The 23,403-nt window shown below is 39.9% G+C and overlaps 1 protein-coding gene and 1 non-coding gene across 3 annotated transcripts in view; one reads left to right on the top strand and one right to left on the bottom strand.

Moving 5' to 3' along the window:
• IQCA1 (IQ motif containing with AAA domain 1) overlaps positions 1-23,403 on the bottom strand; it is a 106,783-nt gene that overhangs the window by 76,093 nt on the left and 7,287 nt on the right. For both annotated transcript variants that reach the window (XM_065069173.1, XM_065069172.1), the window contains exons 2-6: positions 20,012-20,336; positions 16,517-16,630; positions 14,444-14,632; positions 13,655-13,726; positions 2,048-2,235 (exon numbers count right to left, since the gene is read on the bottom strand). In XM_065069173.1, the coding sequence (XP_064925245.1) occupies positions 2,048-2,235; positions 13,655-13,726; positions 14,444-14,632; positions 16,517-16,630; positions 20,012-20,336 (888 nt within the window). The remainder of the gene's footprint in view (positions 1-2,047; positions 2,236-13,654; positions 13,727-14,443; positions 14,633-16,516; positions 16,631-20,011; positions 20,337-23,403) is intronic.
• Positions 2,121-21,482, top strand: LOC102092528 (uncharacterized). Its single transcript, XR_010473751.1, has 5 exons — positions 2,121-2,264; positions 2,346-8,225; positions 17,082-17,162; positions 20,099-20,329; positions 21,309-21,482. It is a non-coding gene; the product is annotated as an uncharacterized LOC102092528 (transcript).

The following is a 23,403-nucleotide window of genomic DNA, read 5'->3' as shown; positions in this document are numbered from 1 at the left end:
TGAGATTCAAGAATACTGAACCTGACTAGACCAGACAACTTAAAGGTTAACTAAATAACTCCTTATAGCATGTTTAACCACGCATTTGTATGCTGGGATACTAAGTCTGCCTATAGCCTTGAAGTCTCACCTACAGTTGGGCCCCTGGGCACACCTGGGATATAAATGTAGCAACAAGGTCCCATTTCACTTCTAAGGGCTACTGAATAAGAAAGCTCAGCATTTACACTCCACCTTACATCTTCAGAGTATTTAATAGATATATGAGACTGAGGTTGCTTATGCATTAGGTAGTGAGGGTTTTAATGAACTGCTCATTCAGCCATTCCTCTCCACCTTCCTTGATCGAACGATGGCTTCAGCTTCCTCCAAATGACCCTTTGGATTGGTTAGGCTCTTGCTCGGCTCTGCTGTTAAGTGTCTCCATGGAATGGATTTTACTTTTCATAACGTCTTATAACTGTCTTTAAAGAAGTTTATGGCTCAGTCTTATTCTCTGTGAGACTGACTGTTCTCTGCTAATCTCCTACAGAAACACTGTTATTGGTTTATGCAGTCCTTCAGTTATTTCTCCTCAAGCTCTGAAGTCAAGTTAATTGGACACGATTGACCTATGTTAGAGAATTACTATTAGATGAGTAATATTAAGCTAAGGAAACAAGATCATTTTGTACCACAGAACATGCTGGGAGTTGCAGGGAGCGGCAGGAAAGGCAGCTGAAGAGGTGTGCAGATCAGGCCCTGGGAATGGGGTGGATTTAGGGAACAGGGAAGTGCATTGTAATAACTGAGCTTTGCAAAACAATTAGTTCTTCCTAAAGAAGAGCTAGAGGGGGTAAAAATATACTAGAGTCTCAAGTGTCTGTAAGAGGCAAAAATACTAAAAGGAAGAGAAACATATTGTGGCAAACCTGTGAGAGTGCTGTTTTTCTTATTGCTTTTTTTTTTTTTTAAACAAGCACTACCTGTTGTGTAGCTACCAAAATGCGATTAAAGTAGTCAAGGAATAAATACAACAGGATTTCGTCAGAATGCATTTGCTGTTTCCAACTGGAAACTGCATGCTGAAGGCAGGTACACTGAAAAAACACTGAATGATTAATGGACAACGACAGAGATCTACAAGACAAATACGAGCCTTGTAACATCACTAAGCAGCTCAAGACAAAAACACTGGAAGGGTTTTTGCAGAGCAGTTTTATGCAGAGCACCTGTAACCTTGCTGCTAATTCCTGGAACTTTTGGGTGCTGCTTCCCAATTTACTTTTACAAGCTAAGCCACTGGATGGGGTAAATCCTGAGGAAAAAAAACCCCAAACACACCAAGGTTCCCAGCCCAATCACCACACTTTTATCATAAAACCAGTCTATATTCCTTTCTACAAGGCTTTACAGTATTAATTGCCCTATTGCCAGTCTCAAAACTTCTTCACCTCAAGTAAACTTCCTGAGAGAACTATAGGTGTCAGCATTCAGTTTAAAAATGTGTAAGTACGTGCTTAACTCTACTGAGACGTGAAGTTTCACTGAGATCAGCAGCACTACTTCAGTAAAGTTGCATTTGGAGGAGTGTCTTGAAGGTCAGGCCTCAAGTACAAATGTACTTCAGATTCCTGTGGCTGCTGGATAATACCAGCAGCAGGCACCTGGACTGCAGTCCTGGTGACGTGATATGATTTGTTATAGCAAATAATTATACTTCTATCTCATGGAAGACTGCGTTCTCTCTCTTAAACCTTATGTATTCACACAGGGAAGAAAGTCAGCGTGCCTAAACTTTAACTATGCGTCTTTTAATTCCAGAGCTGGAGCCCAAGCTAATAAGCAATCTGATGCTGCAGTCAGCCTTTCAGGGTGCACCTCTGACTCCCCCTGGACTAGGAAGGAGTGATACACTATTCTGATTTCCCCAGTTAGGGGTCCTGCTGCTCAGTGATCACCAGCTGAGACTGGGATCACCACTGTAAGACGGATTTTGCAATTTGTAAGAATCAAGCTCTTTGGGTTAAATGGACTTACTAAGGGGTAAGTGTTTATCTCTGCTCACCGGCACTCAATGAAACACTGGCTGATCTCATCCTGGAAATTTTTCTTGATGTAGAGCCCCTCTGTTTCTCTCAGCTTGTCCTTGATGGATACCTCCTCGTGTGTCTCCTGGACCTCATCTTGTGGGGTATTGACTTGCCTAGCGTGCATCTGCGAAACGCTCATTGTCTCTAAGTGAGGAGGTAGGCTCTGGAAATGACAAGAGGAGAAAACAAAAGGTACAAATTAAAATAAACTTAATATAAACTGGCATGCCAGGTTGACAGTGAATCTGAGCTTAAGCCTTAATTTATTTGCAGGAAGCCAGGAACAAACCCTGTGCTCATAAAAAGTGCCTGGATGCACACAATGGTCTATTGTTAGCGTTTCAGCATTAATTAAGCACACTGCAATGTACAAAAACAACCCTTCCAGCGTGGGATCCTGGGATCTCAATGAGACAGGTGAGAAAGCTGCTGTTCTGCAAATGCCAACTTTATCCATGTCAGAAGGGTGCCAGAGATTTTTTTAATTGAATTTTCAAATGTTTGGACTTCCCATTGGTGCTTTTTAATTAGCTAGTATTGTTTTTAATTTGTTCACTTAAATTTTTATATGCACCGCTTGGTCAGTGGTTTCCTGGTATTTTGTTGCAGCTGGTCATATTCTGTTAGGAAAGTAACTTCCCTTGAGGAACAACAACAACAAAAAAGAATAAACAAACCCCCAAACACTTGAAAAAAAAAATCATAGCTCCCCAAGTTTCCCATGATTTAATAACCTTGGCAAGAAGGACTTCTAAGTCTTACAATGATTTCTGCTTTGTGATTGATTTTACATGTGTACTTTGAGAAAAAGGAAAGTCTTTCTGGTATGCAAATACAGAAGCATGAAAAATACCATCTGTGTGGGTGGTCTCAAACTTTGCATTTTTTAGTTTGCAATGGTTGAAAAAGTTAAGGTGTTTCCAATGCTTTATGAGCTATTACTGCTTTGAAAGTGTAAAGCATATCCTAAAAATTAACTTGGAAATTAGCTTTGTTTTGTTTGCCATTTTAGAACAAAATATTTTCCACACACTTGGGAAGTAGTAATCATATTGTCTGATAGTGTATATCAGATTTAGGAATATAAAAGAGGAGAAAATATGATAATCTGGTTTTGTCATATGGTGTGTTTTACTTCTCAAAGTTAGTGACTATCTGACATATAGGTGGCAGCATATGTGAACAAAAGCCTAGGACTGTTGGTTGTATGAAAAAAATATATATACTATTACGCTCTGGCTTTCCACTTTCAGAATGTATAGAAATTGTCCTTAAATCAGCACATCTCAGACTAATTTAGTAATACATTCTTCTTGCTCTGGTAATGTATTTTCTAGTGTGCTCCAAGTCCTAATTTCAGAGCTCTCCTGCGAAGACAAAAAAACTTCTATCAAAGGTTTGGCCAGCTTATATTTAAGATCTGTTATTTGGTGTTCTTCTGTGCTTCGACCAGGTTCCAAAAATCACTAACAAGTGCCAAGCAAATTTCGTTTCAGAAAGTACTCAGCGGGATTGCACACTATCCAAAGTAAGCGCAGAGGCCCTGTTCAGGAAAGCAATTTATTGCCTTCCCTGCATCTGTGATGTGTGACTCGCACTATGCAAAAGGAATTAGTCAAGGCCACCAGTGAGAAAATATTCAGGAGGAAACAAAATGAGCAGCATGCTTTTTAAAAGCAGCTGCATATGTTCTCTTCCTGAATATATGACCCAAAATGTTGCCTTTCATCCTGAGATGTTCACTCATGCTTCACTTTCCACAGCAGTCGACTGTTTCCAATCTTAATCTTCAATGACACCTATTTTTAAGTATGGGACAGCTAATATTAACAATATTTATTTGTATTTCACCTGAATTTCACTGTTGTCTGCCTTATTAATATTAAGTGAACCTCAAAATAGTCAGATGTGATGCTGTTTTCTCAGTGCTCATCTGGAAACCAGAGGGAGACCCACAAGTCTTGCTTTCCAGATTGTGATCTAGAAACAAGATCCACTTCCCTTGGCCAGTTTCCCACTCAACTATTTGCTTCACTACAGTAATGGCTGCTTTGCTGAGAAGTTCCCACCAGAGTTTGACCACCCAGAGGTACTAGTATTAGGGCTACTACTGAAGAGATGACCCAGCATGACTCTTTCATGTCTTTGTATACTACTGTAGCACAGTGGACAACCTGTGAGGTTTCCTAACTAGGTGCTCACCAGGTGAACCTGGGGAAGGGCTGTTTCATCTTGAAATATGTTTTCTAGCATTTCATGTTAAATATATCTAAGAAGTGATAATGGAAAGGACTTTGGGAGCGCAAGAAAGGGACCAAACAAGTATTTCTATGAGCAAAGGTGTTTGTGATGAGTGTTGAAGATGTCTTCCTGGGTGGGCAAAAGGCCTCCCCCTCCTGTCTCCTTCGGGAAGTGACAGAATCCATACTCAAGCCTGGGCAACTTGGCATGAGGCGCACAAAGATATCTCCAGCTTTAGTGACGCTGATCTGTGCCCGACATGGAGAAACAGGCTCCTCTACAGGACACATCTGAATGTTTAATGGTGAAGTGTTGTGAGATGGCTGACCAGATGAATAGCTTATTGGTGCTGAGAAGGGGCAGATCCCCCTTCACCCTAGCTGCTGCATGTGTGGTCCCTCCCATCTGCACAGGCTCTGCCACTCACCTGGCCCTGCAATGAACCAGTTCAGCTCTCTGAGAAGCAGAAAATAATCCCTTTTGTCTTTCCTGCCTCTTCAGGTTAGCTGTCTCCTGGTATAAAGAGGAGGTGAATAAGCTAGCAGAGGCGGCAGCAAAGGGGTAGACCCATAGCAAGGGAAGTGGTGGGTGAGCATGGGACTAGGACAACATGGAGAGTGAGATGGTATATGCAGCAAAGATAGGAGAGCTTTTTTTGCCATCTTTGCACCTTTCCTGTGCTCTGCTCCTCCTCTGTACTGCTCTCCACCAAGTCCTGAGGGAACCTTTGAACAGCTACTTGTCACTGCAAATTTACTATTGGCATATCTTTTATCAGCACCAAAGCCAGATAAGGTAAGAACTGTTTGAACTGGCAAGAACATTCCCATGCGAGCAAGACCAGAAGCAGAAGATTCTTATCTCTAAGTGAATTAATACAGACCATATCTACACTTGAGTCCAGAGTCAACGAAGCTGGTGTGGACACGGTCCAGGCAGCTCTAAACCAGCTGGCTCAAATGCTGATAGCAACAAGGCTACAGAACACACTCTGGTTGGCAAAATCTAGCCAAGCCTTGAGTAAATATTTGTGCAGCTACCTGTCTTAGCACCATACAGTTATCAATATATCTGCTGATACTAGTTTGAGCTGCACTTAAACTCCTAAGGCTAAAGTACAGGCATAACCTTGTAGAACAGCTTATGAAAAGCAGCTTTATTTTTTTTTAAATATTTCATACTTTTAATTTTTTTTTTTTTCCAAAGCCTGTTTTACTACAAGAAAACAAAAGGTAAAAGAACAACTTATACATACAAGAGTCTAGCTATTCGCCTTTGATAACCCACTATAGAAAGGAATGAAAGAGAACAGGGAAAGTTGGTAAGACCATATTCTCATTTGACTGCTTTTTTTTTTTTCCCAATCTTATTGATTTCTTGTTATTAATATTCTCTAAATTAAGGCATATGCAAAAGGGTTTGTTTACACAGAGGAAAAGGCTGTTGCTGATGTGAAATGTGCTGTTGCTTGATTGCTTCTATCGCAGGGAAAATGGAGCTGGCTCAGACCTAGACAGCCAGATAAGATGGACAAGGACAGTAGGTGTTGGAGAGAAGCCAACACGAGAGGATGACATGTCAGGTATGAAAAGATAATTGATTTGAGCAGGAGTTGACACTGCTGGGCAAGATATTGAGATGAGTAGCAGAGAGATAGGTTAATAAATAATGAAGTGCTTTGAAGTTGGCCCAGCACTGGACAGACAGTTGCCAAACCAGGGGCTCCTCCTGTAGTGCAAAGCCCTGACAATAGCACGCTCCAGCTCAGATGGGTGACGGAGAGCGTGAAATGAAGAACAGAGCTAGTTGTGAGGAGTCCTGAAAGATCTGTGGCCGTCTAATGTGTAACATACGCAGGGTGCCCTCATTACAAGTGAAGACCAGGAGGCCAACATGTCACGAACTGAGGCCAGCTTCTGGTCTGGGGGAGGTGGTAAGCGCTGAACAGCAGTGTGGAAATCATGCCACAGTTATTTTATTTTATTTTATTTTATTTTATTTTATTTTATTTTATTTTATTCATATTATTTTTAAAATAAAAAAAATACAGCTGATGTGACTTTCTGTTCTGTTACTTTGAAATCAATGTGGTTACATCAACAAAAAAAATAAATTAGACTTGAAAACAAGGAGACATCAAGAGAACTTACGTGTAAGTAGTCTAACAAGTAAAATGGAGACCATCTTCAAAACTGCTTGCCTGGTCTATAAGAGCTGATCCAAGTGCACTTAAGGGTGTGAATGATCAAGAGAAGGAATCGGTTGGTAGAGCGTAGATAGGAAGCAAGATGAACTACATAAAAGGATGATTGTCAGTGAATTTAGCAACGTAGCCTAAAAATAGACACTTCGGCAGCAGGAGGTTCTGAAGACACAGAGCAAGATGTCCAGATGATGTAATTGTACCATAGTTTTAGCTGTCAGTTCTCTACCATTTGTTGTGCATGTCACAGTAAATGCTTTTCATTTGTCAAAAAAAAAGACTCAAAGTGAGGAAAGAAAACAGTTCTCAGGCACCCAACGGATGGTATGAAGTGTTTTAGGCTATTGCAACACCTTAAAAAACATAAACAAAAAAAAAAACCAACAAAATTTGAATAGCCTGGGTAATCTAAATTTGAGAATAGTGCTTCCATCTTCTTTCTTTGCAGTTAAAGAAAGCCACTATGTTAAGTTTGCTTTCTTTTGACCACAATGTCCTCATTCTGACACAAAAGTATGTCTCATCCTAAACCTCACCAGCTTCAGAGTTCAAGCCATTCCTAACCCTGCCTTTGTAGCTGCAAAACCTGGGGCCTTATATTCATCTTCGAGCACTCTTGAGTCTTCAAATGCAGACAGAGCCTATGGGACAGCCCTGGTACAGTTTGTTTTCTTGTCAAGGAGAAGACTTTAGAAGAAAGTAGGTCTGTAAAAGCTTTGGCCACCTGAGGAGGCAAGAGAAAATAGGTAGTGAAGTGGCAGAAAAAGAGCCAAGGTCAGTGTGAGAAGATGGTTTCAAATGGCTCCAGCAGGAACGTCTCCCTGCTAGCTAGTCTTTGACCTGTGCCTTCCCGTATTGCTGATCAACCTTCTGTGTGTCCACATGCTTGTTCTGGAGATCTAAAAGGCTACACTGAGACAATATGATGAGTGCTGCTTTTATAGCCCTCTATACTTAATGTGCATGTTAAGGAAGACAAAAGCCAATTTGTTTCTAACATCACTTCTCTCAGCGTCTCTAATGTTTCTGCTTCTGAATCAAAGGGAGGCATTCTACAGTAAGACACTAATAAATAGCTTTTCCTCAGGGGAAGAAGCATTTTCCCATCTTCAAGAAATTTCCTTGGCCATGTGAAATTCAAATTTGTTAACTTGCCCTACAAAGAGCAACTCATTTAGAAACAAATTACAAATATTAGATGGAGACAGTGAACTTGATAATGCAATGCTGCCACATCAGTTGTAGAATAATGCATCTTAATGAAGGCTTCCCATGTGAATAAACCATTATATTTACAAGCTTTTCACAGTTAATGACCCAGAACTGGATAACGAAACTCACATTTTTAGTGTGGTCCTCTGTCAGCAAAAGTATACATATTAATAATTGATGTTGCTGTAAAAATAGGACATAATATGAAGATTCCTGAGTTTGTGGGAAATAGGACTACATGGTCCATTAACTTAAAATGCTTATCTAATGTTTGATGGGCTTTGTCTTTAAAATCCTTGTTTAAATTAATAAGGCAAAATGGACATTTGTCTAAAGGAGAATTTTATTCCAACTCATCAGTCACAAGCATGCTGATGAGAGTGTTGTTTGATTCTTCTGTCCTTTACTCCTTCTCTCCTCCCCAAAGAGAATTTATGTTTTATGAAAGTGGAAGACCCACCAGCAGAAGGAAGGATGAAGTTCCTTACACCTCTCAGGTAAGCCAATGTGATGACTGTCTCTGTAAGCTTTCCCTTGTAGACTTGGGGACTCGATGGCACAAATCTTGCTTTCCTAGCTTGAAACGCCTTTCTGCTTAGTCAGCTCAACAACTCTTTCCAACACAGACCGCTTTATTGTTCATTATAAAACACTTAGAGGTGTGAAGGCTGGATGAACACGCTTAAGGCTACAGTTCTACATCTAGGAGGCCCCACGCTGTGGAACTAACTGCTCTTCAATTGTTCCATTACGACTACACTTACAGGGAAAGATAGTCTTTGTTTCAATGAAATAAATAAATTTTGTTTTATTTCATGTTTTAAGGCCAACATTCGCCTTATGTCTGAAAGGTAGATTTACTGCAGCTTTTATTACTGGGTACTTAATTTAGGAGAGCTTCTTGCGTTAGACCTGAAACAGAACAGCTGAAACATGCTGAATGGTTTTATGGGACTTTCTCAGTAAATGTTCTGCTATGGACAGTATTGTCCTTAATCGTAATGTTTCGATAGATGTACTAGTTGTGTAGTATTCTGCTGTAGATTGTTTATTTTCAGTAGTAGTATACTTTGCTTCTCTGAAGACTTTATTTCCTATGCAAAGTAAGTATTTTTAAATTAGATATTTTAAATGGTCACTTATTTTCACCAGTAGTGAAAGTGAGATGTTTTGTTTTGGTTTGGTTTTAAACACTGGGACTACACAGGCAAGTAACTCCGTACCAGTAGACTAAGGGGATTTACTACTTAAGTAACGGTGATCCTGTTCTGCGCTCACGACTGTTATTCTGCTGAATTTTAAACAGTGACCCAAATTCTCTTTAAAAGTTTGATATAGGAGTTAGCTATGTCCTTGCTTTCTCATTTCCTCCATGTGTTTTGTCTGGCTGCAGGAAGAATGTATTTTGAAAAGGTCTCTTGTCTTATGAAGATTGTATTTATACAGGTTCCATGGTACACAAATTGTGATAGCCACATCAATTATATGGCTGAATTCCTAAATTAGGCACAAAAAAGGAACAACTAAGCAAAATATATTGCATTCATTAAAGCTTCCCTGCTATATGATTCACTTCAATGGCTTTGCCAATTAAAGTAATTGTCACATGCATTTGAAACAAAGCATTTGAAGTAAGATGCCTTGTTAGAAAAATATTGAAAATGGCTGTTTTATAGATTTATATTTATAAAAGATATTGGCAGGTAGCACTCCTTAGTAAGATGAAAGAAAACCTGAAGTGGAGAAAATATATTCATGACCATGTAAGTTTATATAATGTTGGTTATGTTTGTTTCTGATACTATACCTGGGCATGCTGTCAAACTTCTACTAAAAATGGCAAGTATGTTTTGGACTCTGAAAGGCAGTGATTTCATTGTTAGTATGACTCCAGCCAATGAAAGCCAAATTATTTAGCAGGCCTCTTGCTTCCCAGTGTCTTTATTTCAAGAATAAGTAGGTTTAAAATTTCTATTGAAAACAGAACAGATTAGTTATCACTGCTTAGATATATATGTATGCACGGTGAAATAACATGTAACTTTGTGCTGACATCTAAACATCATCTAGGTTGCAAGTAAAACAATACTCATGTTAATCTTATACTTGATAAAAACAGGCCTGGTGTATAACACTACTCTGTTTGACCACTGTCAAGAGCTGAAGAAATGTCTTAAATTTTACTTATGGAGTTTGCAGTTGGCTAAATCCCATACAGCATTTATTTAGCCACAACCTATAATGTTTACACAGAAAGCTATTCTGGGAAATACATTTTATGTATTTTAAGACTGGATAAAGTGAATTATGTTTATCAAGAATTCAAAGAACAAGGAATGTTTGGCAGACTGTTTTCTCAGATAGAAATAAAAGCATTAACCAAGATAACATGCCTAAATTAGGGTATATTTAAAAGAGGTAAGGAGGACAATGCTTTTATTTAAGACAACGTAGATACTTTCATGTGAATGGGATATAGAAGGAAGAATGGTGGAAATACTAGGTGAGAAAGTGATAGATCGGCATATATTATGCCACTAACTCTTTGGTAAGGGCTGAAATTATGGAATAGAGCAGTGTGAGAGCAGTGCAACTGTAAATCAATAGATGCTTCTGTGAGAGAAGAAGGCATTTTATGTGTATGAGTGGTCAAAGCATGCAGGGCTCAGTCCTATAAACTGTTGAGGCATGTACAGCACTTGGCTCCAATGGGATTGATTACTTGTGCTCATTAAGTGAAAACATGATCTAGGCCTTCAGGGTACTCCTGCCTTGAAGCTGCAACGGTAGGCTGAGCCCCTAAATTGGGATGGATTTTGTATATTTTGTATTCCTTGTTCCTAGGCTCCTCCTACCCTTACATAAACTGTTTATCCTAACACTTTATGTCAGAAACAGCTTTTTCTCTTTCCAGTAGCCCGTGTTCTGAGAATATAATGCCCTGCAGTGTCTTTCCTGTTAGGAGAGTCTGTTAGCGAGAGCACTGAGTGTGGAGCCATTGTTAGACTTGGGCTGTTTTGCACCACTCTGAGAAAAAGCAGTTGCCAAAACCCAGTTCACAGATCCAGTTACATCAGTTTGAACTGCAGCAAAATGAAACAATCACAGCAATAGCTAGCTGGGGTGTTTATGGCAGGGAATTTATAAATGCCAGAAACAGACGAGCAGAATTACACATCAGTTTAAGAACTGCAAAGTGGTATAATTGTGCTGTAACAGTAAAATACTTAGAGCATGGAAAATACAGGTTTGTTTGGACAGCACACATGTGTTTTCAAGACAATTCAATGTGTTTTCTTGCAACATCAGTGTGGTTGGTGTGGCTTAAAAACAGACCTATGCCTGGAACATTGGTTTTGTGGTCACACTGGAGCTGCCAGCAAGCAGCACTGTGGCAGCAATGTGAGGAAGGTCAGGATACAGTTATCAAGATATATGTGCTCTTAGTAAGGATCACGTCTCTTTACAAATTAAACCAGTATTGCAAATTGTGATTTATCGAAGATTTAGAAAAACATGTGTTGAGGGAATCATGCTGTTCCTGCAATTAAGCTTTAATAAATAATAGTAACAATGAGGCTTTACTTTTGAGCCAAGAAAAATCTCTGTAACATAGGCTTCTACTCTGTCATCAAGCAAAAGATGAAATAGAATCAAATTCCAGAAAAGATACATTAATTTTTCTGAAGCAAGTAGACAGCAAAGAAAATAATACTGAATTAAGTAAAACTAACCAATTCTTATAGTCTTCACAAGTATTTCTGTATTTTTTTTAGGCCAACACAATTTTTCCAAAAATAATTATTCAGAACTTCAAATGGACTAGCCCCTTTTGTAAAGCCATCTTTATATGAGAATAACATAGACATTTTATAATTTCTCTTACAATTACAGCTGTTTTTATTTATTGCAGTAAAAGCCAAATCTCCTTTGGGATGGACTCGGGAGTAATGGATGGCTAGGTCTTCTTATTTATCTAAGTCGTGCAGCATTAGAAAAGCAAATTCAACATATTTACACATGAAGATCTGTGGTCATTTTTTAGAGGGCTGACGTGATCATACATCAAAGGGACTTGACCTTTGGAGCTTGCTGCCTATCTATCAGTGTGAACCAATGTCTGCTTACCACTCACTTCCTTTGGAGACCATGGAAGAGAATGCAGCATGAATGTAAGAGGGATATGCAAATGGGGAATACAAAAACACTAGAAAGATGACCAGATTTTTTTATTTAGAGGTATCAATTTTTTCCTTACATCCTCTGATGATATACTTGATATAGAGTAATGAGTCTGAGTGCAGAGTTGCAAACATCAATTCTCTTGCTCCTAAATGGAGGTCAGGAAATGAATACACTATATGTGTTTGGTTTGAATTCCCTTCATCCCTATGATCATATAGATTTCCTCCCCATAAACTAGGCTATTTATATTCTAGTTATCAGTTACTCCTACCATTGGCCATCATGAAAAGAACACTTGGCTGTGAACCCTCCAATAACTGATACCAGACTTAAATTTCTACGACTCTAGTTTTAAGAATTGACAGAAACTGTCAGGGATTTGATAGGAAACAACCCCTTGTTTGGCAAAAGGTTTAATTTCTAATTCATCTTCAGTACATCCCATATATTCACCATTTTAGGTCCACACTAGTTAAAATCTCTGGGAACTTTGTCTTAAACAGAGGCAGAATTGGCACTCAAAGCTCTGTTCAGCTATGCTGGCTGCATTTACTGTTAATGACCAGTGGATGTTAAAAATAATTCAGAAGGTGTTATCTGTATTTAACACGGTCAAACTTCAGTAAATGTACATGTTACTTCCTAAAGATAAGATTTTAAGTTCATTCTTAACTGATGATACATGTTTGTCAGATGTATGCTATAGGCACAATTAGTTTTCATAAACCTGTGTTGTTGCTAAAGGTAATTCCATTGCTGGGGTAAGAAAGTAATCTAAATTGTTTGGGAGAAGCAGAAAACATGTTTGAATTCAAAATGAAAAGATTAGTTTAGAAATGAATCATTTAAGAACTGCAGAACATGGAGCTATAAATAAACCTACCCAACATGAAGCGATGATGAACATTTCTGTGACGTGGTGCTGTGAAGCAGCTTTACTAGAACTCAGTACAAGAGCTGTGCTGCTGTAGCTGGAGTGGAAAAGCTGTGAGACTTAAGACCCGTTACTGCCTAATGAAGGCACCCAAAGAATTGGTGGTGTCAACTGTAAAGGGTTGATCCTTTTTCTCAGGTATTGGCTGGGAAGGAAGATGTTGGTGGGAGGAGACATATCTTTAGTTGCTGGAGGAAGAGGTTCCTTTTGGAAAGGGTGTTCTCATTAATTTTTTTTCACCCCATGCAATCTGACCACAGGCAGCTGTTCACTTCCCTGTACTTTTGCACTACAATGTGAGGAATATTTTGATTATTTTGGTGTGTACTTATGGAAATATTAATGTATTAATATGGCAGTTCTAACGTCCTTTACCTTACTCTTGACATACATATGCAGTGGCTTGCAAAAAGGTGGGCGAAGATGACTTTGCTGCTTTAATTCTACTCCGGGAATAAGGCAGCTCAAGTGTCTTGGAATTACAAACTAAAAATTGATTAATAAAACTTCCTTGTTCTGTCACGTCTGGGTCAAATTCTCTGGAACCTGGGGCAAATTCTACACTGCCTGTTTCTACATCTACCATATACATAGGACTAGGTATATATAGCATGAAAGCATGCCGGAGAAGACAAATTGTGCTACTTCCGTGCCATCTATCATTTCAGTTTGGTTCTGTATTCCTTAGAGACTCCTTTTAAAATAGGAAGAATCTTAGAAAATAATTTTTCATTTTCTTCTAAATTACTAAAGTCTGAAGAACAAACAGACTGTGGCATTTTATATTCTCTTGGCAGCACTACTTACCATCCCCAGAAATATCATTTCCTCTTCTCTCATTTTCTCTGTTTTCTTGCGCTGTATATATCCACGCCAAACCTGAATTGTAAACAAAACTCTAATGAGATAAATGGGCCTTGTTACAGCTTCCTTTACTGTGGCAGACACAGGAAAAAACAAATAGAGGAAGGAAAGGCACAATATGCAATTGAAACTATTACTCTTTAACAGGTTGCTATCTGCTATTTTTTTAAAAAACAAATTCTGAGGTTTGTTATCCCTTCACACTGGTACATCTAGCTTCCAAACACAACAGAATCAGAATTTTAGAAAGTGTTCAGACTGAAGATTTAGACTGAGCTCCTGTTCTCATCAGGCTGAACTGTCTGAATTATTCATGTGTAAGGACTTTTTCTGGAGTTTAGCAGTGATATCCTTTTATCTTTTCAATATATGGAATGAACTCTTTTCCTGGAGACCACAGGAAAAGGAATGAATTCTCCAAGGTGCACTGGATTCCATGGGGATGCCAGAAAGAGCCACTGAGGTCACAAAAATCAGAATGGAAAAACATGTAGGTTATAAAGTCACCTTGCATTTCAAGTGTAGGACTGTTTCTATTGATCTCACATCTAGAGTCCTGTCTCATTTTGTGGAGTGGCTTAAATGATGTATTTCACCTTGCTAAATATCACGAAAGCCATCACTTCAGAATGCTTCCCATCTTATGAGCTGTGTTTCTGCCTACTGCTGTTCTTATGAACAAAACATTGGCATTTGGTTTTGCCAGAACTGTTGTTAAATCAGATATTTCACCTTTTGAATGCAAGTGGCAGCATCGTCTGGACTTGGACCCATCTGGACCTGAAGTTTAGGTTGTTTTTCTTTATTCTCTTTAAGGTAAATTCGCTTCATGAATGCTGCTCGACGACGGCCTTGGCGAGCGCGTTCTGCAACCTGGATGATTCTAACACCTTCTTCAGGTGTCATGGCTTCGACAGGTTCCTTCAACAGCACAGCCAAAAAGGAATGGACAAAGCAAAGTTATTAGAGTTATGTGTTTTGTTGATTGCCCACCTCAGCAAATGAAACAACGAATTAACTTCTTGCAGAAACTTTCTAAGACAAAATAATCCCTGTCACAAACTGCAGAGGCTCCTGTCTCAGCACTGCCTTGCAATATCCTGGAAGTTTGCTATCTTGAGAGATATGTTTTTTCTGAGGACCTTTAGGAGAAAGTGAACCTCATGTGTTGATGTATGACAAGGAAAGCCTGATGCTATAGTTGGGAAGCAAGAATGGCTCTATATGGCTTATGTATTCTGCTGAACTTTATGATTTATTTGAGAAAAGAGAAATGAAGAACCATAAGGCTTTGTCCTATTAAAAGGAAAATATCTTAGGCTATGGTAAATCTTCCTTTTAGTTTTCCAAAGCGATGGGTCTCTGGATGAGCTGCTAGGATCCCAGCTCTCTTGCTGAATGGGAAGACATGCTGCTCTGAGCTAGTCCAGGCCTGGTCAGTCCAGACCAAACAGAAGAGGCTTGTGGAAAAAAGTATGGAAACAGCACAGCTGGAGAGAGGGACTCCCCCTTCTCTCTCCTGAGGAATCTTACCTGCTCATGCTCCCTATGGAAAAGCTGAATTATTGTCCCTGATGTTAATCCCTTCAATTGGAGACAGTTCACAATTTAATGCTTCTACATATACTGTATGGAGCTCACTGAACTATACTTTCAGCCGGGCTTTCTCTAACAGAATGACATAGGACGAATGACTTACGAAGCAGACTCCTCTGAACTCTGCTGTTTTTGGTCTATGTTAGACAGCTTGTAACAGCACTGCTACAGACACCAAAGAATACAGCAGTTAGGATTTCCTGAGCGTACACAGCTTGCTGCGATGCATGCAGAAGTGCTGACAACCCTCCAGCAATCCCAGCAGGGAATGAATTGGGTGCAGCACAGGGCACTTGACTCAGACTATGTGAGATTATTTTATTCATGTTTATTCCATCCTGTGGCTCCCTTGTGCCATCCTGGCAAAGAGAGACCTGGACCCTACCAAAGCCCCAAGTGCAAGAGCCTGGTGCTCCCAGGTGAGCTGGCTGCACACCAGCTGGCCTCATCTGCAGTGGATACCATACTGGAAAGAGCAGAGCTGTGGGAAACAAAAAGGCTTAAAGATGTAATATGCGTAATCTTGTGCTCTGACGGCTACAGTGTCAGTGAATCCAAGTCACCCAGACATGTAGGTACAGTTGAATATTTTATGAGGTTAGCAAAGACTGCTTGTAGGCAATGTGCCATTTCCAGAAGGTCAAAAGTATATCAAATCCAGAACACTGGAGTGCTCATGTACTTCTCTGTAATGACTTTTGCTCTGCCAAAACTCAATTTTCTACTCCTCCTAGCAGCTGCAGCTCTATAGCTGTACAGAAGAGACTGCAGTCATTGTTAAGAGGTTATAAACAACTGAATGCTAAGAGTTGTGCTGACCTGAACTCTGAGTTTTGTCTGTTTCAGTTAAGAATCCTGGTTCAGTAAAACTTAAGCCCAACTTGATCTCAGTAGGACTGATTATGTGATGAGAGTTTGCTAGACAAACAAAGCAGCTACTAAACTTGGCCAAAGTGCTGCCCTTTCTCTGGCATTCTCACACACGTAAAACAGAGTCAATTCATTTCGGTCTTAAACAGGCTCAAGATGTGACTGGATACTGTTAGGAAAACTTAATGTTCCTTTTTATTTGTGCCTTATCAGTAAACAGACTTTTAGTTCTTAAGTGCTATATAAGTACTTTTAATTTCAGTGGCTTGTGTTCAGACGTGTGTGGCTATAACCTAAAAAAGTTAAGCATGTTATTATGTAGGTATGTGGTGTGCTTACCTCTATTTGCAATCCAGCATCGAGCAAAATCTGATCAAGGGTTTTCTCCCTCTGCTGCAGGACTTCCAGCTTTTCTTTAATGAAATATCTTGGGATAGGTACTTCTGTGTCTTCCTAGAGGAAGAAATAGTCATGAGATACTTTTTAGAACTGCATTAAAATTGCATTACTTATTAATTGAACACCTTTACAAAGCAATTAAATTGGAATGAGATTGTTGAATATTTTGGAGTGTTGGGGAATTTCACCTCTGTAACAACTGCTGAGCTTTTACTTTGCAATTACTTAAGGCCTAATTCAACAAAAACAAATAAATCAACCCAGTTTCTGAACCATGGCAGCCCAGAAATCTTTCTTTTTATAATGGCTCAATTATATTATTAAACTGTTAAAATATTTGGCAGGGTTTCCAGAAATCCAAACACTATTTCCACTGAAGTGAATACCGCTGGTTGTATGATCATCCCACTTCTTTAGTTTAATCAACATGAAAAACAGATCTGTTGTCTTGCATATTTTTTTAAACCATTGTAAAGAACCAAAGCAAAATTCTGTTCCTCTACAGGAACACTCTGCTGCAGAGTGACATAACCTGTTCTTGGTATTGTACTGAAGACTGGAGGCAATTCTTCAGGAATAATTACTTGTAAGTATATTTCTTTGGGGAGAGGGAATGTTTTCATAGCTCTGGTGCTGTGTTCCCTTTATACTGTTTCAGGAACATCTCGAATATCTCTTCAAGCAAATGATTTACCCAGAGGATAGAAGGAGGGATGGGGGAGACAAGCAGTGGTTACCCTGTGGTGCTATTCATGAGGAGTTGCACAGTTTAGTTATGCAATAATTTGTCCCCAGATATATGTGGACACTTGGTCCTTCTGCCCAAGGAGCCCAACAGAGGTACTAGACTTGATGCTGTGCTATCAGCACCCCGTTGTGTCTGCTATGGAAACTGAGGGGCTTTGACCTGCTCAGGGAAACCTTTAACTTGATCCTTTGCAGCATCAGTGCCAGCTTTGGTCTGGATGGATACAGAAGAGAAAAGTGCTGGGTGTAAAGAACAGGCACTGCTTCTGCCTTGATACAGGCACGTGGCAAATGTGCTGCTTACAATCTCGAAGATCTTCCTATTTCTAGAGCAAGAATTTGCAGGGAAGGCTGTGGCCAATGAAAACAGCCCCTCCGATCTGCCGACTTAAAGATTTAATTACTAGTTCCTTCAGTTGCACACTGTGTGGACTGAGACTTCCCTATTATGGGCAGCATAAGAAAGTTTCCGAGTAGGACCGTGTTTATCCATTTTGATGTTAATGACGCAAAGGTCTGGTCTGCTAAAGTTTCTAAATATTTGTCTTGTTAAGCTCCCTGTTTGCACCTTCCAACATCCTTGATTGCTCATGGAAATGATTATACATTGTACTTTAAGACTGCAAATCAGTCTAGGATGGATTACAAATATGTCTGTATTTAGGTATAAGAAATCAAGCAGTTTGTCTGGACACCCTGGCGTAGGATGACAGAGCTTTTATGCTGTCACACAAGTGTGGGTCGGTCACTGTAGCCTAAGCTGGGCTTTAATTACCAGTGACTCTGGAATGTGATACTTACTGGTTATAAAGATGAGATCAAAGCCATAATACTGGGGCTGGAAGGAATGGGGAGCAGGGAGCCTGTTTCTCCTCATCCTCTCTTTTTGGGGCCCAGCACTGAAAAGTTAGGCTTGTGATGTTTATCCTCAAGTTAAATTTGCAGCTTTTTAGCCGCTCCTGGCTCCACGTGGGATTTGTGTATCCAAATACCTTTATAATTACCCCAGGAAATTAAGTGACTGAGTATTGGAAGGCAACTGTACAAAAATATGAGGTGCACAACTAAGGAAAGATGAAGTCTGGCCTTATAGTGACATAGCAAAAAGTATGTAATATCTTGGCATAAGATATAAAATGAGACTTTGTTGTGTTCTCTGCCCACAATCATGCTGGATTTTAGCCCGTGATAATCCTGTGAAAGGAAGGACTAGAGATCTTTTCTAGGCAGATTCTTTAAGAAACAGAAGTAATTTGTCAAGTACTGGCTAGTAACTTTGTTTTGGAAACAATTACATGTGATTATTTTATTAAAAGAAACCATAAATCTGTATTCCTATCTACTAGAGAAAAATGTTTTCTTTGAAAAAGCCTGAAATATTTTCAGTCCCTTTTTTTTCCCCCTTTTGATAGTAGGCATGTCATGCTGCCTTAAAATTAAGGTGTGGTGCAGGAATTTGAATTTGTTTTTTTAACAGATGTCAAGTGTGACTTTTCAGACTTGCAAACTTTTTGTTGCTTGTGGATTTACTGATAAGTCGTGAACACAGCACAGAATCACAGAATGGTTGGGGTTGGAAGGGACCTCTGGAGATATCTAGTCCAACAAAAAGTGCTTAATGATTTTAAAATATTATTTGAAAGATCAGTTTCCCTGGAGATGTGTTTATACTCTCTAGTAAGCCTTCTAACAGTTTAAAATAGCTCTCTGCCATGACTAACATAGAAGGTAAAGAGCTGGAGAAAATTCATGGGAATTACTATCCTAAATTTGCAGAGCGAAATATACATGCAATTTCAAACAGTAACATGTTTGTAAATCTCAGAATAATGCTATAATGATTTTAGGCAATTTCTCCTGTTATAAATGGTATCGTGAAAACAGCAGTAATTAAGGCTCCAGCTATTTTTCTTTAGAAAAGCAGCCGTACCTGAATTTGACAATAGGTGGAGCTGTCTGCGAGAGAAGTAACCACCTTCCTGCAGCTATTTTTTCATTGCTTTAAAAGTACAGCTTCAAGACTTTGCCTTATTGTCAAATTCACCTCGTTCAGTGAGCTGCCTGTTAGGGGGCTGCTTTTGCATCAGAAATTCCTGAACCCTAGATGCTGAATATGCTCCAGCTCCTGCCTCTTTTACAATATGAGACACACCTCAGATTTCTCACTTTTGTAGTTTGTTGTAGTATGAACTAGCATACAAGACTGTGCAACTTTTAGCATTACCTGTAATCTCTGGAAGAGGCCTGAGGCCAGGCTGATTCACAGTCATGTAACGGGCAGACAGAAGTGGAGTGTACCTTCATTATCAGTTGCCCATCTTCTGTCTAATCCCACACTAAAACCAGGCAGAATCAAGCTGCTGCCATTAATAGTGAGGCTGTTTAAGCTAACATGACTTCACATGACATGCGCAAGTGAAAGGTCTACAGAGAAGTAGAAATGCAACATATTGATCAGGCAGATCAGCTTTTAAAATCTTGCTCCAATATATAATGTTTATCATAGATCAAATATACTCCGATCTTTAACAAAAAGGCCATAATTACTGATCACCCAGTACATTAGTGAACATGCAGGAAGCTAAATCACTTGGTGAAACTCCACAGACTGCAAATAAATGTGGCTGTCCTTAAAATACAGGATAGGTAAATTTCCTATGAATTTGCTCATAAGAGAGGCAGACGTACCGGGAGAAGCTTTAGATCTTCCAGGATATCATCAATGTAATGAAACTCTGAGTTCTCCAGCTTCACCATCTCTCTTTTCACCTCCAGGATCCGGCCAATCACCCCATCTAGCACCTGCCGAATCACTGCCTGCTTCTGCTGGTGAACAAGTTGGTCATGGGCTGCCTCCAAGTGACGGAAGATTTGCATGTATTTGATGTAGGAAGTGGCTAACAACTTGAATACTTTCACGAGGTCCTTCTCTGGCTGGAGGAATTCTCCTCTCTCTTTGCAGAGTTGAATATCGAGGTCTTTCTGGGCATCTGCCCACATCTTATTGTAAGTGCTAATTGAAAAGAGAAGACTACGTTAAACTAACATGAAAGCAAGAGTTAGTACACAATGATAACAGGACTCTATGTGTGTGGATTTCTCAAAAAAGCAAGCCTTGAAATGTGAGCCGTTATATTTATAAAGAGATTTTAACTACAATGTATTTTTAAAACGATTAGCAAAAGTTTCTCTTTTTGATTGTCTTAAAAATAGGAATCTTAAAATGGTGTTTTATTAATGGAAGCTTAAAATTTAAACACTTTTCAACTTCATCTTTAATGTGCCTGAAGCATCCTTCACATGCTTGACAGTGCCAGAAGTTTCATTTAATTGTGCTGAGAAGTCGGTTTAATAGAAAATGTGCTTCCCCGCAAAGCCCTTATGATGGGTGAAGGTGTCTTTTAGGACTCCCCATGTTTGGCATGAGGACCAATTGATGTTTCTAAAGTATGTGTTGTTCTTCTGCCTTTCTGAAGTGGTTGCTCAGAGCTAACTGCAGGGAAGAGGCTGTATTGGTGCCAACGCTAGAGTGTAGCTGTGGGCACTGTTTCAAATGTGAAGTAAGGAAGGAAAATAATTTCTTTCTATGGCAGCAACTGTTGCACTCCAAGCAATTGTTAAATGTCTGGTCTAGTAGTTAGAGGACTATGTGACAATGGAAGATGTCACCTAAGGCCAGCTTCATTTCCAGAAGTGATAATGCTGTTTACTTGGGTAGTTTTAGTATAAATAGGTGGAGCTCTGATATGAGTGTGGACTTGCTGACATTGGGTTTCAGGGTAAAAGCAGATCAGTGCAGAATTTTATGGGAGATCATCCTACAGGAGCAAGAAAGGGGGCCCAGACAGCTGGCTAAGGTAATAGAGAAAGCTGACTTTTGTTTCTTAGAATAGAGAGAATATTCCAGAAATAAAGGCCACTGGCCTCAATGGTGCAATTTAGACCCATCCAGGTGCTTAACCTAGATATTGTTTGCTGTTTCTAGAGCTTCTCAAAGAAGAATGAAGACAGCAAAAGACCCTGCCACCATTAGATGAGCTTTCAGAGCAGACCTCTTGTTCTGAGCAGCATCGAGGGAGTGCTTGTCTACTAATTCTGACAATAAAGCTTGCACAGCTGTAAACGTTGCTTGTGCTTGATAATAAATGCCTAAATTGGAGCTCTGTCAGCTGATCTTATCATTCCCAGTCCTGGAGTACTGAGTGGCCTGAGGCTTGTGCTGCAAGAGGGACCAGGGGGGTGGACAGGACAAACTCAAGGTCCCTGAGCATGGGGTGGGTGCTGCATATCCAGGATGCTGACAGGGCTGCTGAGACTCCCCACAGCTGTCAGCAAAAACACCAAAAATCTGAACCCCGCTATTGAATTTGCACCATTAACTTTTTAAAGTGCATATTATATTTTTCAGCTGACCTGGGTTTCTGCAGGATGCAGCTGGCCTGGCTTTTCCTAATGCCTCTGCAGCCCACCCAGGTCTTTCCCCTTCCTTTTTCCCTACTTCATTACATCCCATTGCACCACCCCAATCACTCAATTGCAGCAATTAACCCAGGTGCAGGAGATAAACAAAATAAAACCAGCAGAGTGGGGAGAAGATAGGCACAAATGAGACTAGCATTAGCTTTGACCTAACAGCTCTGCTGGTCGATCAATGCGAGTTTTGTGTACTTCCTCTGAAGTCAGGACACAGAAGAACATACACTGGTGTGAGGTTCACGGGGTTTTCCAGCACAGAAGGAAACAACGCGATATTGTACTTACTTAGCTGTGCCTACTCAAGGACCATTTGGTAATAGGGAGGTTATAAATCTTGGAGGAAGCCTGGCCCTGAAGGTTGTCCCCCCAACCACACCAGTGATTTATGAGCAGTGGATATCCTCAGGCTAGAGCATTTCAAATGCAGGTTATTGCATGGAGACAACAGATAGCACTGCCAAAGAGAACCAACTCTGCGATTGTCCACTCTAATTTACAATAATCTCCCTTTCTGCCTCCTCTGACTGAGGAATGTCAAGTGGTTCCTCCTGCTGAGCCAGCTAATATCTAGTTTCTTTTTATATTTTGAGTGACTTTTTTGAGGGAGGAGGGGGACAGAGTGCTCTAGCCCTTCAGAGTATGTTAACATAACGCAATATAGATGGAACATAATTGCTTCCATAAAGCATTCGTTTATCAGATAAGCATTACGATGATTGCAAGCACGTTGCTGTGGGTCAGATGTTAAGATTATGATTATTACAGTATACTTCTAGCTTGTAGTAGTGATGTTCTGTGTAACTGAATGCAAAAGAACGGAGAGGTCCACTGGGAAAAGAAGTGTTGAAGGAAAAGATTGATGTGGTACTGCTAAATTTTCAGCTGTGATAAGCTGATAGTACCTGTTGTGGTCAGGGTGACTGACAACTTGGGGGACCTGGCCCTAGTGCTCAGTCTTTAGGCATGTGATAGGGAACAGCAGATACATAATAATTGTACAGTGCAAACAGAAATATGATTTCAGTGTTTCTTTGGTTCACTCTGATTAAAAACTAGAGGACACATGTAGAGCCATTTGTTTCCCTTCCCCAAACAGGATTAGAATAATTATTTTGGGTTTTACTAGTGTCCAAATAGGACCCCTTCTGGACTAGTTTGAAGGATCAGATGTGCTAGGTTTTTATAGCTGTTTCTGAGGGACTCAGCAGAGCTGCTGTATTCCTGAGGAGCCCCTCAGCTTTGGCAGACAAACATGTTCAGGGGTAGTCAGTAGTAATGAGTTACACCTTACATGCAAAGGACAGGACTGATTCTCTTCACCTGGTAATCAGACAGTATGAAACCCCTAAAGCCCTATTTTAATTTTTGCCTATGTGCTCACTCTTTCTCTGCATTAAGTTGTAAACTCCCTCAAAATTGCTTCCAAGCACTGATGGGGACTGCAGTGCAGCCTTCAGCACTCTGGCGCTTTAGTTACTGGTCCATCTTGTAGGTTTGTTCCTGTTCTGTAACAGGTAGGTCATGAGCTGTATCCATGCCTGAGGATGATATTGGATCAGAATTAGAGGGGATTAGAGCATCTAACTAGCCTACTAGTGCAGGTA

The sequence above is a fragment of the Columba livia genome, chromosome 7 (genome assembly GCF_036013475.1).
Source record: "Columba livia isolate bColLiv1 breed racing homer chromosome 7, bColLiv1.pat.W.v2, whole genome shotgun sequence".
Lineage (NCBI taxonomy): Eukaryota > Metazoa > Chordata > Aves > Columbiformes > Columbidae > Columba > Columba livia.
Note: the sequence above shows the minus strand (reverse complement) of the source record. Positions and strands in the feature narration are given on the sequence as shown.